The following is a 22,248-nucleotide window of genomic DNA, read 5'->3' on the forward strand; positions in this document are numbered from 1 at the left end:
AACTCCCTTTGGGCATCTTGGAACTTCCTTGCCATCATCTCTTCATCTTTAGTTTTTTAATTCCCACTTGATAATTTTAGGTCAGTCTTTTGTCTTGGAAGACACAACAGAAGCAAAATAGGAATTAAATAGTTCTTTCTTCTTCCTGCTTATCCCTAAATGTCCCATCTACCTCAAACTGCTGTCTAATCCAGTCCTCAATCTTCCTCTTGCCTTCATTACAGCTAAAAAGATTTTTTTGGGGGGGGAGAGGAAAGGGTTATCTTTAGCATTTATCAAAAGCCTTAATATTCTCAGCTTTAGTCTTCCTGACATTTCTCTTACAGAGCCATGCCACTTTTGTATTAATCCTCAGTCATCTGATCAAGCCCCCATCTTCTGCTTATGTTTTTTAAAAATTCTAGCTTGTTGACAAGTTCCCAGAGGAGCCACATTCATCTTTCTAGACAGTTCTTCCTTTTCTTCTTCTTTGGAATCATTTGTGTTTGTGTTGTCAAAATTTCATTCTTGAGTTCTTCCCATCCCTCTTGAGTTAGTTTCCTTTGTAGAATGTTAGGTCATAAGATTCTATCTTTTCTCTGAACTCTACCAAATCTGTTCTCCAGAAGTCTAGATTATAAGGCCAACTGGGCCTTACATTCTCCTCTTTATCATAAGCTCTACAATGGTGTATTTGCTTCTTTTGAAAGCGCTTTTCATGTATTTCACCTTTCACTGCTCATTCCTTTTCTTGACCAGAGTCAGATTCAGGAGAGTGGTTCCTCCATATCTTCTGCTTCCTGAAAGATGAAATTATCAGCAAGCCAAGTGAATAATTTCTCAAATTATTGGTTTTTAGCAGAGAGAGAACTCCTTTTGGTATCCTCAAGGTTAGAGCTGACTGCACCCCCATCACATCCTGCCTCTTTGCCAGCTTAGTGAGGTCTTTGTGCCTGGGTGTGCTACCCCCACAAAATTGTTTCCATTTATGCTTTCTTTGATCATCACCCAAAGGTATTCCACTATCATCTCCCCTACAATTAGTTCATGAATTCCCATGTAGGAGGGTATTCTTTTGATATTTATTACACCTTCATCAGACCTTTTATCTAATCTGTACCTTTTGAATAAGGTGTATGTTTACTTTGATATATTCCTGTCATGGGTCACATTCCATTCAGTCATCATACTCATGAAGTCATATTTTCCACCAAGTTATAGATTGATGGATATTGCATAGTGACAAGAATTTTATTATTACATGTAAACCTACCTTGTTATTTATTATGTATTATTTACTACTGTGTACTTATTAAATATATTTTCCAATAAAAATTTATGTTATGTATTATTACACGGTTAAGTTATATATAATTATATTAATTTATATTTCATTGTTTTACTACTTACATATTTATTTTTGCTATTTAAAATTTTGTCATTACGTATCATTTACTATTATATAGTAAAGTGTATTATTCTAAACTTTTCATTTTATCACTTTTAGTTTTTTCCTCCTCTAGTTTTCGTATTTTGGGGAATGTTGTATAATCTGCCCAGATGCACATTATTAGGCTTCTTTTGGGGCTTGAGATGGTGCCAGAACTTTAATGGGTACCATGCTTACAAGGAACTCACTTTTAACACCGTTTTGAGAGTAAAGTGCTATGTTGATCTTAACAAATGGCCCCAGATGCATAATGTACAGCATTACATGGTATAATTTAAAGCTAGTCTAATGTGTAAAAAGCTTTTTTTCCCTCCAATCCTGCATTAATAAAAAATTGTAGCTGTCAGTGTCTTTTAAATTATGAGCTCTGAGGATTGTGTGAAATGGTTCTTCTTTATTCTTTTATTACTCAACAAATGTCTCCTTTTTTATAAAGCTGCTTTGCTTTTGAAGTCATTAATCTAAGCAGTAGCCTTACCACAGAGTGTGATGGTCCTTTGCCATAGCTGTGGTGGTTATCAACCATGGCAGAGGGATTGGTTTGCTTTGGCAATGTTATAGGGAGAATCTTTTATCTTCTTTGGTTGTGAGGCAATAGCCAGTTTCTGCCTAAATGAAGATAAATTGCTCAGTGGTAGAGATTAGTTAAATGTATTGTTATAAAAAGGTTAGATTAAGCCCCCCAAGCATTTGTGAAAGGCAGCCAAGAACTCCTTTCCTCTTGGTCCTCTTATGATTGAATGACTTCATTGCCTTTAGCATTTTCTCCAGTAGATGCAAAGAGGCATCTCATTGAAAGACTTTGAACAAAGTTTAAGTGATCCTTCTTTTACAATTGGATACATTTACTTTGGGCAAAATCATGTTAGAAAATTCTTTAAAAAAGACCATTTCTTTAATTTTAGGAATATTACTTACCTTGTCTATGATCAGTAAAAAAAATCATAAGAATATTTTCTCTTTTGATTGACTTGCTATGTTCCCCATTTGTTTAAAGAAAACATGGTATATACATATTTCCTACTGTCTGTTGGATCAGAGGAAGTCCAAATTGGGGGATAACAGCAACAATGAGACAACGAAAGCTAGAAAGATACATAGGAACAAAAATAATTTTAGCAAAGTGACAGGGATAAGTGGGGAGAGCTTATATGTCTAATACCAGGGGGAAGCCCCAATAAAATTCTTGCGGAGTGGGTTGTCTGTATGGGAAACTTGCTGGATTGTGAGCTTGCTCTGGGCAGTAGAAGCTTCCCTGAGCCAACAAAAGGCGGGCCCTTTTATAGGAATGAAGATTTTTTATACACTGGCCAATGGTTCCATGCTTGGGTGTTATATAACACAATAGGATAACTAAGGGAATTCTGCTGGTTGAGCTCAGGCAGAGGTCACTATTATGTCTCTCCAATCTGCTATTCCATATAAGCTATTACTCAAATTCCCTCCATCTCCACTGTCCCAGAGCTTGGAGGCTCCCTGTAAATTTTCACTCTTTTCCCTCACCCTTTTATGATACAACTGGATATGTTGCTCATATTTGTTCTTTGGAGGCATTCTGTGAAAATGAAGCTTTTGCAGACATGACTGGAATGTGTTTCCTCTGCTTACTTACCTAACGTTGATGATTGATTTTTTTTTACTAAATTATTATTCAAACTGTCATTCCACAGATCTTGGTATAGATACATAATAAGTTGCTTGTTCCCATAAAGATTTATTTTAGAATGCAATCATTGACATATTCAGTCTTATTTTATATCCTCTCAGGATTTGATATAAGTACAAGAGCATTCTGGTTTACAAGGGAGAAAAAACATAAGCTTTCTCTTGATTTTTGTCATATACTGTTTCTATTGATATACTAAAATGCCTGCTCAGAAATTACCAAGCAGTCCCACTACAGGCAGAGTTGCCCAAAATATCATGTTGAGGTCCCCACCCCCCACCCCAAGCATTAGACTGCTTGCTACTTGAAGGAACAGAATGTACCAGTGTCATTTTCTGTACAAATAACTCTCCTACAGGAATCATAAACTTCTCCTCTGGACCTGAACAAATATCTGTTGCCTTTAATGGAACTCCCTTTCTTGCCAGAGCAGTAACCTCTCTTGATTTACTGTTCAATCTGTATGAAAAACCTGACTGACCTAATTCTGTTTCAATTTTCTGTACTCCTGAGGAGGCTAAATGAGCCCCCTGCAGTTATGCAGTATTACATCCTTGTTGTTGTTTCAGGAAGTTTAGAATCTGGAATCTCTTTATCAGACTACCTGCTGTATCCCATTGATGGCAAGATGAAATTGTCTGGAGAGGAGCATTACTTAAAATGAAGACCTCTATTAACAATGGAAAAAAAAATACCAAGCCCTTTTCCCGAAGAGGATAATTTTTCAGGGCACTGTATAATAGAAAGGGCACAGGACTAGGAATCGCCTACCTGGGTCTGAATCTTTGAATCTTGGTTCCAGCACTTACTTTCTGTGTGACACTGAGGGGGGCACTTCACATTTCTGAGCCTCGGTTTCTTCATCCATGAGACATAGGCACAACAATTCTGGTATTGTGTAACTCATAGCGTTGTTGTGAAGAAAGCACTTTGCAAAGTGCTGTGTAATGTTTCGTTATTGTTACTCTCTCCCAGAGGCCCTGCTCAGATGCCTCATCTTAGCATGTAGGTCACCCTGGCTTCTGGAAGGCTGTGCCAAGGAAGCGTAGCCTTGGCAGGATCCACCCAGCTGGTTTGGTCCCAGTGACAGAGTGTTCTTGCTCTTCTAGGGCCAGCTTTAACTAAGTACAGAGTGGGTTGTAACCAGCAGGTTGGCCACGAGGTGATTAGAGCTGTGGCCCTGGGACTCAGTCTTGTGAAATCCTCTTCTGCAGTGACACTGGTCAGGTGCTTAGAAGAGGAACGGACTTCAGCCCATCCACAAATATGAGTGTAACTATAGCTTGGAGTAGAGGCTTTGTTATTGGATGGGAAGTCAGGAAGCCCAGAGTTTAAATCTCATCTGGCATAATCACTAGCTGTGTGATCCTAGCCAAGTCGTTTCACTAGTCTGTGGTACAGTTTCCTCATCTGTAGAATGACGGGCTAGATGCGATGGCCTTGCAGACACCTTGTAGCGTTAAATCTATGAGCCTGTGATCCTGTCATTACTACTAGAGGGGCTGCAGCGCATCCACATTGGCAAATTTACTATAAATGAAACCAGAAGTTGCATCTAAATGGAAGGATGGCTCCCAAGTTCTCCATGGAGAGGCAAATAAGGCAGCTGGCAGAGTTTGTCACATTCTTAGTCTTTTAGCCTTATGCAGTACCCCCAGTAAGCAGAACGACCACCATGGAGATAATTGTAGGTTTTGACTAACATCTGTTGCAAAGATGAAGAGAGATTCTACCCAGAATTCGACAGTACCCTCTAAAACAAATCAGTAAATACTTAGGAATTTGGTGACTTAAATATGAAGATGGCAATAGGAGAAGATGCTAAAGGGATTCAGAAATGGAAGAGGTAAAAATCTATTAGATTATTCAGAGGCTTCTCATACGTGCATATATGTGTGTGTATGCATTATACATACATATGCAGGTATATCTTGAATTTTTTCAAGAGTAGAATAAAAAATCAATTAGCTTGATGATCACGCAATAATACAACATGTAAAAATGAAATCGACTACACATTAGCAGATAAGAGTTTGGTTATCAACTTGGAAATCATTTCCAGATTTTCTTTTTGTACAGTTAGATCACTGCTTAGTTAAAGCAATGGTCAAATTCAATATCAAATTAGAAGAAAGGAAAAGGATGAAAATACACTATACATAATTACAGCATCTCAGTCCTATCTAAACAAACTTTCAACTTGAAGAATGGAAAATGAATAAAAAGCAAAGAAAGACATGGACAATATTGATTATCAAAAAAAATGAAGATTTTTTTTTTGCACAAACAAAACTAATGCAGCTAAAATCAAAAGGGAAGCTGGTAACTGGAGAAAAACCTTTGCAGCAAGTTTTTCTGAAACAGATCCCATCTCCAAGATTTATAACAACTGATTCAAACTTATAGGAATAAGAGCCATTCTATAACCGATAAATGATTGAAGTATATGAACACACTGTTCTTAAAAGAAAGCCAACCAAATAGCCATATGAAAAATGTTCCAAATCACTAATAATTAGAGAAATGAGAGCTAAATCAATTGTGAAGTTGATTTACCTCATATCTGTCAAACTGGAAAAGACAAAAAAGAACAAATGACAAGTATTGGAGATACTGAACAAAAAAGGGCACATTAATATACTTTTGATAGGTATGAATTCTAGAAAGCAATGTGAAATGATTCCCCAGAAGTCATTAAATTGTTGCTATTGCTTTGAACTGACAATGTTGATAAGAGACAAAAAAAAAGAGGAAATGGAGCCATATGTTCAGCAGCTCTTTTTGTAGTAACAAGGAACTGGAAACTAAGGGCATATCCATTGATTGAGGAAAGCCTGAACAAATTATGGTAAGTGAATGTAATGGAATGCCAAAAGAAATGGCAAATGGATGCCTTCAGAGAAATCTGGGAAGACTTTTATGAACTGATGCAGAATGAAGTGAGCAGAACAAGGAGAAAAATTTATACAATAGCAACACTGTTAAAAGAAAATAACTGAGGAAGACTTAAGAACTCTTAGCAATTCAATTACTAACTGTGCTTCCAGAGAACTGATGATAAAGCTTGATACCTATCTCCTGACAGATGATGAACTCGAGATGTTGAATAAGATATTTATCTTTTGGACATGGTCAGTGCAAGAATGTGTTTTGCTTTACTATGCCTATTTGTTACAAGAATTTTCTTTTTCTTTTTTCAAGAATAAGGGTAGGAGGGAGAGAAACTTGATTATTGTTAACTAAACATAATTTAATAATATTGTTTGTCATTATGAGTGCTTCTTAGAGAAGTTTAATTGATATATAAACCAGTTGCCACAAGGAGGAGATTAAAATAAACAAGAAATCAATAGCTTAGAAGCACTCAATCTCCTGGCCAAGTAAAGAGACATTGATATTAAGGGTAACAGCTGTTTAGAATATTATATCCAATTTGCTTTATACATATCTTGTTTTTACATAGTTGTTTAAATGCTGTTTCCCCCATTTGACTGAGAATTCTTTAAGAGCTGGGATGGTCTTTTTAACCTTTCTTTGTATCCAGAGAACTTAGCACAGTGCCTATCACATAATAGGCACTTAATGAATATTTATTGACTGACTGACTGCAAAACATTATGAAGGAGGTGGTGGAAGTACTGTCTCACCAAATAGTGAAAATCAGTGGAAGGGAAAATGATTCTGGAGAGAGCTCAGTATGAGACACAATTAAGCCAGTTATCTCAAGATTATTATTAGGCTCAGCTGAAAGATAGCAAATTGATATGAAATGGAACATATTTGCTAGCAATTCTCTGATGCTCTCTTGTCAACAATGTTCCAATACTCATTGTTGATGGTAGTGGAACCATCACCTATGAAGTCTAAAACTAAAAAACTGAGTGGGCTTAAAGTTAAGAAAAAATGATTAAATCTGACCAAATGAACTTCACCAATTTGGAGGATTCAGTATTTCAATAATTTGGCCTCACTGATGTAAATAATCATTTAAGTGATACAGATCACAGTCTATCTGTGCACTCTCTGTGTGAATCTTTTCTGTATCCTTCTGGAAATGATTCACAGAGTTTCTACATGATGTTCTGGGAGTCTTCCTCTTGCTCTCTCGACATTGTGTGGTTATGAGGGGAGCACATAGACCGTAGGTTGCTTAACGCTTGTTCTCATTGCGTAACTGGCCCACCATCTTTTAAGATCATATATCTCTCTGATGACATTCTTTAAGCTGCTTATCTTAATTTGACTGATGTTCCTCTCCATTTACTTCTGGGTCACCCTCAACTTTAATTCTTCATTGACTGCTGTAGTCTATGATTTTCAGGTGGCTAGTATAATTAAACTGTTGTTAAAAAAGGTTGCCCTGTATGATATGGAGAAGATAGGAGTTCTTTAAAAGCTATGTTCACTTTCACAAAAGCAATTTATCTCACTCTTCTCATCTCATTCAATTCTAAGCCTAGCTTGTTATGTGCAGTTTCTTTTTAGGATAAATGTATGCTCATGGACCATCTCTATGGGTTGGCTATTCAATTGTATATCATAGTCTGGGCAATAAGGAATCAACCAACAGTCATTTATTAAGCACTTACCACATGCCAGGTGCTGTTCTGTGTGCTAGAATTCTTCATTCACTTGTTTTTTCCCATGTGGCTGGTTAAGCCAAATTGTTTTGAATGAATATGGATATCATTTAGAAGACCCTGAGGTTAGATGCAATTGGCACATTATTACCTACAAATGTAGTATCCATACAACTTTACTATCCACAGAAACTCTGCTATAGGTGCTGTGATGACAGCAAACACCTTTCTTTAACAAGCATATATCTCCTTGCCACATGACTTACCTGCTATTAATAACCCCCCGTTCCAGGAATCCTGCATAATGTTGATGTGGATAAGATATACTTTATTGAGGGAGAGCCTTTAAGGTTGTTGTTGTTTTTCCTTTTTTTCAATCAAATGCTTTTTCTTTTTTTTTTTAAATCATTATTTATTTATTTAATATTTTTAGTTTTCAGCATTAATTTTCACAAGAATTTGAATTACAAATTTTCTCCTCATTTCTACCCTCCCCCCACTACAAGATGGCATATATTCTGCTTGCCCCGTTTCCCAGTTAGCCCTCCCTTCTGTCACCCCACTGCCCCCCATCCCTTTTTCCCTCACTTTCTTGTAGGGCAAGATAGATGTTTATGCCCCATTGCCTGTATATCTTATTTCCTAGTTGCATGCAAAAACTTTTGGTTTTTGAACATCTTCTTTTAAAACTTTGAGTCCCAAATTCTCTCCCCTCTTCCCTCTCCACCCTCCCTAAGAAGTTCAAGCAATTCAACATAGGCCACATGTGTATCATTATGCAGAACCTTTCCACAATACTCACATTGTGAAAGACTTACTATATTTTGCTCCTTCCTATCCTATCCCCCTTTATGCAATTTTCTCCCTTGACCCTGTCCCTTTTCAAAAGTGTTTGCTTTTGATTACCTCCTCCCCCATCTGCCCTCCCTTCTATCATCCCCCCTTTTTTATCTCCTTCCTCCTTCTTTCCTGTGGGGTAAGATACCCAGTTGGGTGTGTATGTTATTCCCTCCTCAGGTCAAATCCGATGAGAGCAAGATACACTCATTCCCCCTCACCTGCCCCCTCTTCCCTCCCAACAAAACTGATTTTTCTTGCCACTTTTATGCGAGATGATTTGCCACATTCTATCTCTCCCTTTCTCCCTCTCTCAATATATTCCTCTCTCATCCCTTAATTTTATTTTATTTTTTTTGATATCATCCCTTCATATTCAACTCACCCTGTACCATCTGTCTATATGTGTGTGTGTGTGTGTGTGTGTGTGTGTGTGTGTGTGTGTGTGTATTCCCTTCAGCTACCCTAATACTGAGGTCTCATGAATTATACACATCATCTTTCCATGTAGGAATGTAAACAAAACAGTTCAACTTTAATAAGTCCCTTGTGATTTCTCTTTCTTGTTTACCTTTTCATGCTTCTCTTGATTCTTGTGTTTGAAAGTCAAATTTCTGTTCAGCTCTGGTCTTTTCACTGAGAAAGCTTGAAAGTTCTCTATTTTATTGAAAATCCATATTTTGCTTTGAAGCATGATACTCAGTTTTTCTGGGTAGGTGATTCTTGGTTTTAATCCTAGCTTCACTGACCTCTGGAATATCATATTCGAAGTCCTTCAGTCCCTTAGCATAGAAGCTGCTAGATCTTGTGTTATCCTGATTATGTTTCCAAAATACTCAAATTGTTTCTTTCTGGCTGCTTGCAGTATTTTCTCCTTGATCTGGGAGCTCTGCAATTTGGCGACAATATTCCTAGGAGTTTTCCTTTTGGGATCTTTTTGAGGAGGCGATTGGTGGATTCTTTCAATTTCTATTTTACCCTGTGGTTCTAGAATATCAGGGCAGTTCTCCTTGATAATTTCTTGAAAGATGATATCTAGGCTCTTTTTTCAATCATGGCTTTCAGATCATCTAATAATTTTTAAATTCTCTCTCCTGGATCTATTTTCCAGGTCAGTGATTTCTCCAATGAGATCTTTCACATTGTCTTCCACTTTTTAATTCCTTTGGTTCTGTTTTGTAATATCTTGATTTCTCATAAAGTCACTAGCTTCCACTTGCTCCAACCAAATTTTTAAGGTAGTATTTTCTTCGGTGGTCTTTTGGACCTCCTTTTCCATTTGGGTAATTCTGCCTTTCAAGGCATACTTCTCCTCATTGGCTTTTTGGAGCTCTTTTGCCATTTGAGTTAGTCTATTTTTTTAAGGTGTCATTTTCTTCAGTATTTTTGGGGTCTCCTTTAGTAAGCCATTGACTTGTTTTTCATTGTTTTCTCGCATCCTTCTCATTTCTCTTCCCAATTTTTCCTCTACTTCTCTAATTTGCTTTTCCAAATCCTTTTTGAGCTCTTCCATGGCCTGAGACCAAATCATGTTTTTCTTGGAGGCTCTTTGACTTTGTTGACTTCTTCCGGCTATATGTTTTGGTCTTCTTTGTCACCAAAGAAAGATTCCAAAGTCTGAGACTGAATCTGAGTTCATTTTTGCTGCCTGGCCATGTTCCCAGCCAACTACTTGACCCTTGAGTTTTTTGTCTAGGGATGAGCTTGTAGAGTAGATACTAATTTGTCCCAAGCTTGAGGGGCTGCGCTGTTGTTTTCAGAAGTATTTCTACACAGCAAGCTCTGCCACACCAGTGCTACTCCTCCCCCAAGAACTGCCAACCCAGACCGTGACTTAGATCTTAAGCAGGCTCTGCACTCCTGCTCTGATCCACCACTTAATTCCTCCCACCAAGTGGGCCTGGGGCTGGAAGCAACTGCAGCTGTAGTTCTGTAGCTACACCACCCCCACTTCTCCCGGAGTGGTGGCCAAACCACAAACTCCTTTCACTCTGTTCCCCACAGTTTTTCTAGTAACCTTCTCTGTTGTCTTTGGTGTTTGGGGGTTGAGAAGTCTAGTAACTGCCACTGTTCACTGATTTAGGGTGCTAGGGCCTGTTCCACCCAGCTCTCCATCTGGTTGGTCCAGGAGGTGCCCATGCATGGGCTCTGCTCCAAGCTCCATGCATGATAGACCTTACCCAGCTACCATCCAGGCTCTCCTGGGCTGGAGCCCTGCTTCCCTCTGCTATTTTGTGGGTTCTGCAGTTCTAGAGTTTTTTTCAGAGCCATTTTTTATTGGTGTTTGGAGGGTCCTGGGGGGGGAGCCCTAGGCAAGTCCCTGCTTTCTAGCTGCCATCTTGGCTCCGCCCCTCAAATACATTTTCATTGCCAAATAATAAGCATAGTGAAATCTTTTACTTCATGTACCTTTCAGTTCAGTTGTGTGATTGAAGAGCATAGATTTGTGGTCTGCCATAGAATATTATTTGTAAAAGGCCTTTCTTCTGTCATCATATATGCCCTTAATATATGTGTAAATTATTCTCATAATTATGTAGAGATTAAAAAAAACAGACATATGTATCAGTAGTTACTAGATTTTTTTCCCCAGGAGATTATCTATGGATTCTTTTCATTGATACTTTGTTTAGAATTTCTGGGCAATTTTCTTAAATTATTTCTTACATTATAGTATTCAGGAATTTTTTAACTTCTTATATTCTTCTGAGAGAATTAGAATGCTTAAATGTTCTGTACATGTCCAGTCTTTGAGATCAATATGTTTTGCTTATATGGAGATCATAGTTTCTGTTACCATGATTGCTTTTTGCTTTTCTTCTTCCATATTGTCCTTCACATCTGTGTATTTGCCTTCCTAATCAATTCTTCTCTCTTTTGTTTCTTTGGTGAGACTGGCCTCTGTGGATTCAAGTTTTTCTATTCTTCCAATTATTTCTGCTGTGCAGGCCATAAATTTTCCTTTCGCAGAATTTATTTCTCTTTGAAACTATTCAAGAATATTCTGCTGTTGTTCTGTGGTCTCTTGGGAATCCACAGGGTCCTTTGCCTTGTCAGGTGTTGATTCATTTTCCTTTGTCTTTCAATATTTATTCACAGATTCTGAATTCATTTAGCCAATCTGGAGACCATATTTCCTTTTTTATTAATATTTCCCTGTTGGTTTATTTTCTTATGCTCAAGGTCTTTAACTGAATTTTCTTCCTAAGATTTGGTAGATTTAACTTTTTTTTTCCCTGTAGGCCCCTATCACCCACTTTCTGACTTCTTTGGTGTGATTTTCTTGGATGCTGGGCCTCAAGCCAGCCTGGCCTCAGTTCACATTTCACCACTCTCAGCCTCTGGCCCTAGTGACTTCTAGGGGCAACAGAATAGTCACCTGCTAGGTGCTGGTCCCATTCCTTCAGGGCCACTCAACCACACATGCCAAAGTCCTACCCTCCTTCCCTCCATTCTTCAGTTTTTTGGCTGAGGTCTATTGCAGCACAAAACATTACTTGATGTTGCAGCCCAAGCTACAGCACTGGATGGATCCAGGTGGGTGGAGGTAAGTGGAATTCAGACCCTTGTCTTAGCTTGTTCAGCCTATCCAGAGCGTGGTAAAGGAGGAGGTGCTGGATGAGGACCTTAAGGGCTAGAGATTATCCTTCTCTTGTGTCTGCTCATTGGGTTTTTACTTCATGGTGGTTCTTTGTATCATAGACAATGGAGACAGCTGGAAGTCCTTTATCTCTTGTGTATAATTCCTATTTTGGAAAGGTTCAAAAGAACTTGAGGATCCAAGAAAATGTCTGGTCCTCCCTCTTAGTGGTCATATGACCCAGACATCTTGGGTCAGTAGTTATTCATAATATGTTCTTGGTCAGTTTGTCTTGAGGGTTGATAATAATAAGGCCCAAGCTTTTTTTTTCTTCTAAACCTTTGATTGGTATCCCATTTCTTTCTTACACTTTATCACCTTCAAAATTGTCTAGTCCTTAGCACAGATCTCTCCTGAGCTGTACTTGTTTATCTTTGTTTGGTTTAGTGCCATTTCTTCCTACTATGTAGCACATGAGAGACAATGATTTTAGAGTTTAACTGTGCTAGTTCCACCATATATCTCTATCTCTGTCTCTTCTCTATCCTTATCCCTATCTCTATATCTATCTACACAATGCATATATGTATCTGTATATACATATGTACACACACACACACACATATATATATAATACATATTTATCTTTCACAACACATATTAAGAAGAAACTTACGCTGGAGGTGACATAATTTTAAAGGCATCCAGGAATAGATGTTCAAAATATTTCAGAGAGGTGAAAATTCTAATAAAAACTACCAAGACAATACCAATGACTACTAATCCATCTATTTAGTTTATTGTTTCTATAAAATCTTTGTGAGAATATGTTACGATCATGCAAGATTTCTTGATAGGTACAGTCGTAGATATAACCTTTTCTAATGATCCAGTGATAATTAATGTCAAATGAGACATTAAAAAACTATATATATATATATATATGTATATACATATGTGTATATATACATACATATATGTATAGTCACTAATGTACTGAGAGGATATCCTGTGTAAAGTCCAAATGGAAGAGGGGATTCTGGAGAAATAATAAAGACCTCTAAATGTATGTGTGGGTGGCTGATTGCATGGAGCCCTTCACTACTATAAAACTTCCTCATTGAGTTAAATGACCTCTTCATAGAAAATTGTCTTGTGATCCTTACAGGAAAAACATCACCTGGATAAAGAATTATGCGAGAGTTGGATGGCTATCCCGTTGCTTTCATCAGTGTATGCGCATATGACTGCATGCCATTTTGTATTTTTCGCTGTTTCATGGGTTGCCATGTCCAAAGCAATCATCTGAAATTCTCTGCACTTAGTGGTTTGTTCTCTGACTGCAACCTCAGTCTACTGGCAGGGTTGTAACTTGAAGCCTTTATGTGGACTAGGTCCTGCCAGATGTCTACTCTGTTGGCATAACCCACAAGAACCCAGGGTAATTTCCACGTCGTGGGAGGCATCAGAATGGGACTTTGTCCAGGATATTATTATTGCCTTTGCCTTTTTTAATGGGATGAATGAATATCTTATAACATCTTTGCAGGCCCTCAGACTTTTGCCGTAGTCATTCTTGTTATAACAATTGCTGGAAGAAGAGTGCTTTCATAATCAAAGATCTTAAGTTCAAGGAATAATGAGTCATATTTCTTTGAGAAACAGTGATCTCTATAGAGACTGCCAGATGGTACAGTGGATAGAACTTCAGGCCAGAGTCAGGAAAACCTGAGTTCAAATTTGGCCTCATACACTTAACAGCTGTGTGACCCTGGTCAAGTCACTTAACTGTTTGCCTCAGTTTTCTCATCTGTAAAATGAAGTGAAGAAAGAAAGGTCAAACCGCTCCAGTATCTTTTGCAAGAAAAGCCTAAATGGGGTCACAAAGAGTCAGACACAACTGAACAACCACAACAACAAAAGATCTCTATGGAAGAGCTTTTAAATAGTTCAGTAATATCTTGTTTCCATAATCAACTACTTTGTTCTTGGTTGTCATTATAATTGTTTGTTTGGCTCTGGCTGCCCAGTTGTTTGTTTGGAAGCACATCACAGAAGGATATTTTCCCTTCTAATTAGATTGAGATACTCATTTTCAATTTTTGCTTACTTCTGAATCTCTTTGTTAATGAAAATGGAAAATGAATCTCCTGGGACATCCTATTTTAGTGTAGTAAAATTAGGACAGTCTTTGATAAATGTGTAATTAACCAAAAATGAAAACTCAATATCTGGACATCATAATTTCTCACTTCATTTTGCTTTGGAGAAGGGCATATTCTGCAGCAGGTGAATGTTTGAGGATTTAATGGATTCTTTTTTTCGTCATTTACACTATGGACGTGTTTGAAAAGTTGGATGATACAATATTTAAAAGATCTCTTTCTTAACCTCAATTTAAGGACACTTTCTGCTACCTGTTCTTGCTTATAAGAGGTTCTTACTTAGAAAAACTTTTAATTTAATTAATTAAATATGAGCATGAAAGATTTGTAGTCATGGTCAACTGACTAGAAATTTAATATCAACTTTGAAGACTTGAAAAAATGAGTTTAAGATAGATGATATATGGAAAGAACGTATCAGCAGAGTGGAGTTATAGCGACTGAGGTTCCCAGGCTGCCTGAAGATTCAGGAAGCATTGTTATTGACATTCTTTTAGTTGAATCTCAAAATAAGCTTGTAAAGTTGTTGTGCAAGTATTATCGTCCTCATTTTATAGGTAAGGAAACCAAAGAGCAGAGAGATAGATGAAGTGACTTCTTCAAAGTCACACAGCAAGTAAGAGGTAGAGACAAGACTTAAGTCGACTCGGGCCCTTCTCACTGAGCTGATTGTTCTGGAGGTTCTTGCTTGCCCTTCTACACTGGAAAGACTTTGAGAACAGGCCTCATCATAGACCAACGACCAACCTAGCTACGTATGCAAAGAGCATTCTCAGTGGGTTCCCTAATGTTTTTTTTCTTTGCGGCCACAGTAACCCATTACAATGCCTACCAGGGGGTGATCTGCATGGATTGAGGCTGCGTCATTTGGAGAGCTGGCTTTAAATCCTGTGACTGCCATCTGGGTAGCCTCAGCCAGGACATTTAATTTTTTTTGCTTCAAAGTTTCCTTCCATATTGAAATATATGAACTGACAAAAGTTCCAGGTCCATTAAACGTAGATGGTATGGATCTTTGTTCTGAACGAATGGTTCAGGTAAACTGAAACAATTGGATAATGTATGATAGATCTGTTAATTTAATAACTAACTCATAATGATTATGGGCCATATCTAATTTACATACTGGCAATTGTATTTCAGATTGAGGTCAAAATGAGTATCTGTGGTGATACTCTTAGCACATTTTCTTAACTGATTAAACCTGGCAAATATGCCTCAGCTTTCATTTTACTTTATTTTATTGTTTTTTAAGGATTTTTTATTTTTTTGCACAAAAATGCCAAATGTTGTCAGGGCATTAAAATTTAGAAGATGTAGCTGGGAATACGCACACTGGGTCACTTTCCGAGGCCTCAGTGTACATGATTGATTTTAGCCACTTTGCTGTAATGACTGTTGTCAGTGTCTTATCAGGGAATCAGAATGTCCCGGTTACCTGAGGACAGAAATGAGTTGGGAATTCTGTAGCATCAGTTCTCTACTCTTTCCACATAACCCTTAGGAAACAACACTGAAAGAGAATGGAAAAATTAATTTCCCTGGTATATAAGATGTGGATTCAATTTAATTTCACAAACATTAAGTGCCTACTATGCCTATTCTACCATGTGATTTCTTCCACAGAATGATGATTTATTAGAATTTGTAGATTAATCTGAGCTGTTCGAAAAGGTATATGTGGAAAGCATAGTATGGTAAACAACATATTGATGGCATCTATCTCGATTAATGCAAATATGTTTTTTTTTTCTTTTCTTAATGACCTACTATTGGAAAATCTGCTTGGGTATCAGAAATTGGTTAAGGGTATCTGGAATATATTTTGTTCTGAATTAAATTAGATATTGTTGTTTATCATTTGTAGCTAGGTGCTATTAACCCCTATTCTATTTTATTATCTCTTTTAGACTTCAGGCTCGTATAGCTCACAGAATCCAAGAACTGGAAAATTTGCCAGGGTCTTTACCACCAGATTTACGAACCAAGGCTACGGTGGAACTGAAGGCCCTTAGGTTACTGAATTTTCAACGGCAGGTAATGCCTTTCTCACTGAACCTGAAATATAGGAAATAAATATAATTGCATCACAAAATACGATCTGTGACAATCCTGTAAGCTCATGTGAGATTGTCACAAAATGCGAAGCTTATAAAAAGTTTATCATTTGGATTTGCTATGAGTAATCAGAAGTATTACAAACAAAGTAAACTTGGTTTTATAGTAATCCTGTCCTCCTATCCTTTCCAGAAGAGGTGTGTAAGTGAAGTTTTTGTTGGGTTTGAAGGAGGGAAAGATCATCTCTTACTGGATATATATGAAAAGATTTTTCTTCCATCCCATGGTGACATCATAAGTGCAATATTATGGCATGTAATGTCTCAAATTCACCATTATGGCTCCACACAAAAAGAAGATGGAATAATTGTGGTAGAACAAAGTTTCTTTAGAGGCATAAAAGAATGTCAAAAATTAGTAATGATTATGAAAGGGTTTCTTTCATATGTATTACTCTTTTTACTACATTAAAGACTCGTAAAATTTTTATAAGAAATACTTGTTATAATCCTTGCGACAGTTCAAGACTATAATTTGGCTCTTCAAATACACATGCAGAGTAATATTCATTCAGTGCATTAATGATTATAATGGCTAGCATTTATCTGGTGCTTTAAAGATTTACAAACTACTTTACAATATTTTGTCCTTATAAGAACCTGAGAAGTAGGTGCTCTTATTATCCCCAATTTATAGGTAGGGATTCTGAGGCAGACAAAGGTTAAGTGAATTGTCTAGGGTTATACAGTTAGAAATTAGTGTCTGAGCCTGGATTTGAATTCTGGTCTTCCTTACTGTAAGTCTACTGCTCTGTTCATTGTGCCACCTAGCTACCTCATGGCTTCTTTTATGCCTCTTGTTTTTTTCAATATTATATGGACTCATTTTTTTTAACGTGATTACTTCTCCTCACTCAGATCTACCACTCTGTAGAGAGTTTTTGAGAGCTAAAATGGCCAAAAACGTGATTGCCTCATGAGTAATGAACTCATTACCTCATGGTACCCATAGGTGAGCTTCTCAGAACTTAGACTGGCTCCTGGATGACAGACACACGTCTAGTCCTTTGTTGGGCCCATACTCAAAATGTGTTTTTCTTACTAGTACCTACTAAAGCTTTTAGTTTTGTGGCACAGGCTTCAGTATCCTGGGACCACATCTATGTAACAAGCAGATGTCAAAGTAGGTTTTTAATGGCAGGAAAACTGCATGAAAAACATTTATTAACTCCAGGTACTGCGTTAAATGTTGGAGATACTTTTTTTTTAAAAGAGAAATTGTTCCTTCCCTCAAGAAGATCACACTCTGTCAGGAAAAGACCACACACATAGGGAAGTGGTGGCCAGAAATGATGATGCTATTGCTACTGACTTGATTGTTAATGCCCAGAGGAAGAAGTAGGAAATGGAGCAGGGGAGAGGCCAACAAGCTACATACAAGATGGCAGCCTGGCGGTAGGGGGTGTTGCTTGGGGGGGTGAGATGAAATGTTAAGGTGAAGCCTTGTATGGTGTCTGGGACCAGATTGTAGAAGGTAGTAGGCTAAGTGAATTGATTTGTGTTCATTCAGTCACCAATCAGCTGGGCTGGAGGCCCTGGGGTGCAGTCTTCGAAGATGAGTGGATTAACTTCCCCAAAGCCTGGGGGCTGTGGTGTGCTGGCAAACCCTTAATAACCAGCTCTCAGGAAAAAAAAAATGTGCCCATGGAACACTTTTAGATTTAAATTGCATTAACATTTTCCCCATCACTTCCTTAAGTCTAGACAACCAACAGAGCAATAAATCAAGCTAATTTATAGCTTTGCCAATTTCCAAGGTATAAATGCTCACCCTGAAAATTTAACAATTGGCTATCCACAGCTGGTTTAAACTGTCTCTAGCATGGATATTAAAGACCTGGAGGTCATGGATATTAAAGATCTGGAGGTCCAGGGTGGCTGGTGTAGAGGGTACTGATCCAGGTGGTGAGAAACAGGGCAGATGGTCAGATGTCCTCGTTGGATGATCGGCTGCCTGGTCTGCAAATAAAACTGAGGTTAATAATGTTTTCTGTGTTCCTCAGATTAGTAAGCAAGCTAAAAATTATTTTGGGCCTGTAGATATCAGGTTTTTTTCCTCTTTTTAAAAATTTGTTGCTTGAGCTGAGACTGGAGGGACAGTAGTCTGAGGAATGTAGCTCCCTGCTGGTGAAGTAAATGACTGTCCACAGGTTGGACCTAGGAAGAGGACCGGTAGAGCTATCAGTCTGTGAGAAAACACTTGTTTGATGAGCTCAAATCTGGAAGGAGCAGGTTAGGAAGAGGGTGGGTTACCTCCACCAAAGCCCCACTCTAGTGACTCATTGTACTGTGGGAGGTGACATATCTTGTTGCATGCTAAGCTAAGACCCAAAGCTCTAGCAGGTTTGATGGATCAAAAAAAGCTCCAAGTGTGTACCAGATAGCAGGAGCCACCTAACACAGGGAGGGAGAGAGGCTCATCACTGGAAAGTTGGTCCCATTAAGGGATGATGGTTTTTGCCCATGGCAGCCTGTGAACTTAAAAAGAAATTACCCCTTAGTCCTGCTTCTACAGTATCAGTGGCAGAAGTGTGGGCAAGGGAGTGTGGGAAGTGCTGAGGATCTCACAGAGACCCTCTGACACTGATTTGACGTCAGTGCTCTAAATGTGAGGTCCTTCTGTAATCATCAGTAAAGTAGATAACACTACTGAAGGAACTGAACCACATCCTTACCAACATTCTCAGCCTAAAGGAAGTCAGAAGATGAAAAAAGCTGTAGGTAAATGGAAAGATGACTCACAGATTTTCTCTGGAGCATAAGTAAAAGAGTTGGCAGAATTGTGTTTATATATCCAAAAACAACATAACGTATTTCTTGAGATACTTGGTCACCTTGCTTCACTTGAGAGTAAGCAAGCATACTGCCATGAAGATCATTGCAACTGATGCACTAAAAACCTTTACAGAGGATGAAGAGGTAAACATGCTAATGAGAACCTTGATATGCCCTTTTGGACTTGACCTATAGACCATTTGATGGCATTAGTGTGAAAGTGGACACAGGGGAAGAAAGCAAATCTATGTTGAAAAATACAGCTTAGGATCAAGGGAGATAAAGGGGTGCAACTATGTATTGCTTAGAAACCTTGATCTTGTACATCATGAATACTTTCTTCAAGAGGAGAGTTGAAAGAAGAGGGACCTTGAGAATGCTGAAGAGCACAATAAATGAACTGCTGCTGATGGGACATTCAACGTTGTCATCATCTGTGTCACAGTCAGATCACTGTTAGATCACTGAATGACTAAAGTTCAAAACTAACAAATTAGAAGACACAGAATGATCACACTGTGTGTGATGACAGTAGTACCACCCCAGCCTTTTTAAACAAGCTGTCAGTTCTGGAAAACGGCGTGAATAAATGTAAAGACAATGATTCTGATGATCACTAGGTCCTAGAGAAACTTGGTTGATATAAAGCAGACAGCAAAACGTTGATGATCTTGCCAAGCAGAGAACTGTAGCAGCCAAGGGCAGCACCAGATAGGAATATATAAATTCACTTGCTGACATTACAGAGAAGGATGGTGGAAGATAATGAGCAGCATTGCTTCGTAGAAGCCAAAAAGCAGTTGAGAAGAGTAACCTGCCAAGTGCTTGGTGGGAGACGCACATTTCCCAAAAGACATTAAACTTGGGAGGGTTAGATTAAACTTGGAGGACAACCAATATATTAGAAATGGAAATGATGTCTAAGTGTTTCTAATCTAACCTATTCTCATCTCTATTGACAATGGAACTGTCACATTTGGAGTCTACCACTTCATTATCTCAAGCATTGTGTGAAGAAGCAGAGGGGGCATTTAAGAAAATGAAGTTGAGAAGATTGTCTAGAAATGACAGAAGAAATCCATGTTGGAGGTAACACAATTTTAAAGACCCTCAGGGATCAGTTTGAAAGATGTCTCAGAGAAGACGCTAAAAGAATGAAAGAAGTCATAGATTTTGCTTTTATGAAAACAGAACAAAACAAAAATGGCTACGGACAAGATGTCACTAGCTTCTGACCACTCTGTGCTCAATAAATGATTGCCAATTGTGAAGCAGAAATGCACTACTAAGAAGTACATGCTTCTCTCTGCCATTTACAGGCCTTTTAAGAGAAAAAAAATTCAAAAGTCAAGGAATTCTGCTTTATATAATGCTGTAGATGGATCTTCAAGGAAGGACTCACCTATGCTGACATGTTAGAAAGGTATCATTCCCTAAGATTTTATACTCGGTAGTTGAAGGTTGTGATACCATGACCTTCTTTTGGCAAGATAAAACATTATTTTACTTAGGATCATTAGAAGGCTCTGATTCACTTGAAGCAAGCTGCTCTTTCCCCTGATGTGTGTATGTTTGGCCAAATCCTAGGCTTCCATTTGCAAGCAGCAGGCAGAGGGGACTTTTTCAAAGCCCCATGTGATAGGCTGGAGAGCTTCCAGAGTGGGACAAATAGGATGATGCTGGTTCTTGAGATGATGTCATTGGCTGAAAGAACTAGAGATGTTTGGACTGGAGAAAAGAAGACTTAGGGATGTTATTGTAGCTATCAGATATTGGAAGGGCTGTCACATGGAATAGGGAATAGGCTTGTTCTCTTTGGTCCCAGAGAGAGAAATTAGGTAAGAGCAGGGGGGTAGAAATTTCAAAGAGGCAAAGTTAGGATTAAATAAAGGAAAAACTTCCTAACAATTAGAGCTATTGGAACTTGGAACTGAGTATCTTGGGAGGTAGTGGCTTTCTCTCTCCTTGGGGTTCAGGATTACTTGTTGGTTATATCGTAGAGGGGATTCTTATTCATTTATGAGTTCATAAGGATGGCTTCTGGGCTCCCTTCTAGCCCTAAGATTTTCTAAGTCTTTTCAGTTACTGAGCCTCAGAGAGGCATTAGAAACAGAAACTGATCACCATTTCATCATTTGTCAAATAGACCGAATCTGATGTATATTCTGTAACATTTAACACCTCCTTTCTTGTTTTATCTCCCACTATGTGCTCCAGCAGAACTGAACTACCCTCTTCCTCACTTTCATAGCATCTCTTTACTGTGCTTGTATTATCAGCCCTCTTCTGCTTCACCTGTTTAATTTCTGTCTATCTTTTAAAGCTAACTTAATTGGCACCTCCTCTATGAAGCATTCCTTACTTCCCCCCATTAATTATAACCTTTTTCCTGCTCAGACTGCACAGAGAAGCTTGTTTTGCATTCAGTGTACTTAATCATGTATTATTGTGCATTACAAATATCTGTATTAGTTTATTATTCCCCAATTAGATTATATCTCCCCCAGCTTCTAGTCAGTAAACCCTTATTAAACATCTACCACGTGCCAGGCACTGGACCAAGTGCTAGAGATTCAAAGAAAGGAAAGGGACAGTCCTAGTTCTTAAAGAACTGGTAGTCAAAGTGCTCTGCATAAAGTTGTTGCTTCATAAATGCTTCCTGAATGAGTGAATGATATGCCCTTGTCTTGGGTACTGATGCAATCATAAGAAAAAAAAACAGGCAGCCTTTCCCAGAAGATTTTTTCTTCTTAATATTCACACAGCTGACTGAGGTGCAAAAGATATGAAGTCATTCTGCACGCATGGTTTGTTGACTTCAAAAGAGCATTGCCCCAAGTAGAACAAAATACAGCTTTAAAAACTCCTCTTAAAATGAGACATCTCCTGAGCCTAAAGTCCTTAAAGATTCATGACAGAGGTAACTGAGAAAATAACCGTTCAAAGACCACCTGAAGATGTGTGGTAAGCACAGCATCCACCAAGGGGATGTGCCCCCTCTGCAGTGCTAATGGTGTCATGGAGGATGTCCTGCACTCTGTTCAAAAAGAAAAGCAAGTCCCCATAGACAGAAAGAGCCTCTGATTATTCAAGTATGCG

General features: G+C 38.2%; 1 protein-coding gene across 7 annotated transcripts in view; it reads left to right on the forward strand.

Moving 5' to 3' along the window:
• The window catches only part of SMARCA2 (SWI/SNF related, matrix associated, actin dependent regulator of chromatin, subfamily a, member 2), a 212,742-nt gene that overhangs the window by 35,115 nt on the left and 155,379 nt on the right, over nucleotides 1–22,248 (forward strand). For all 7 annotated transcript variants that reach the window (XM_036739114.1, XM_036739118.1, XM_036739116.1 and 4 more), the window contains one exon: nucleotides 16,168–16,294. In XM_036739114.1, coding sequence (XP_036595009.1) covers nucleotides 16,168–16,294 — 127 coding nt within the window. The remainder of the gene's footprint in view (nucleotides 1–16,167; nucleotides 16,295–22,248) is intronic.

Source organism: Trichosurus vulpecula, chromosome 9, assembly GCF_011100635.1.
Source record: "Trichosurus vulpecula isolate mTriVul1 chromosome 9, mTriVul1.pri, whole genome shotgun sequence".
Lineage (NCBI taxonomy): Eukaryota > Metazoa > Chordata > Mammalia > Diprotodontia > Phalangeridae > Trichosurus > Trichosurus vulpecula.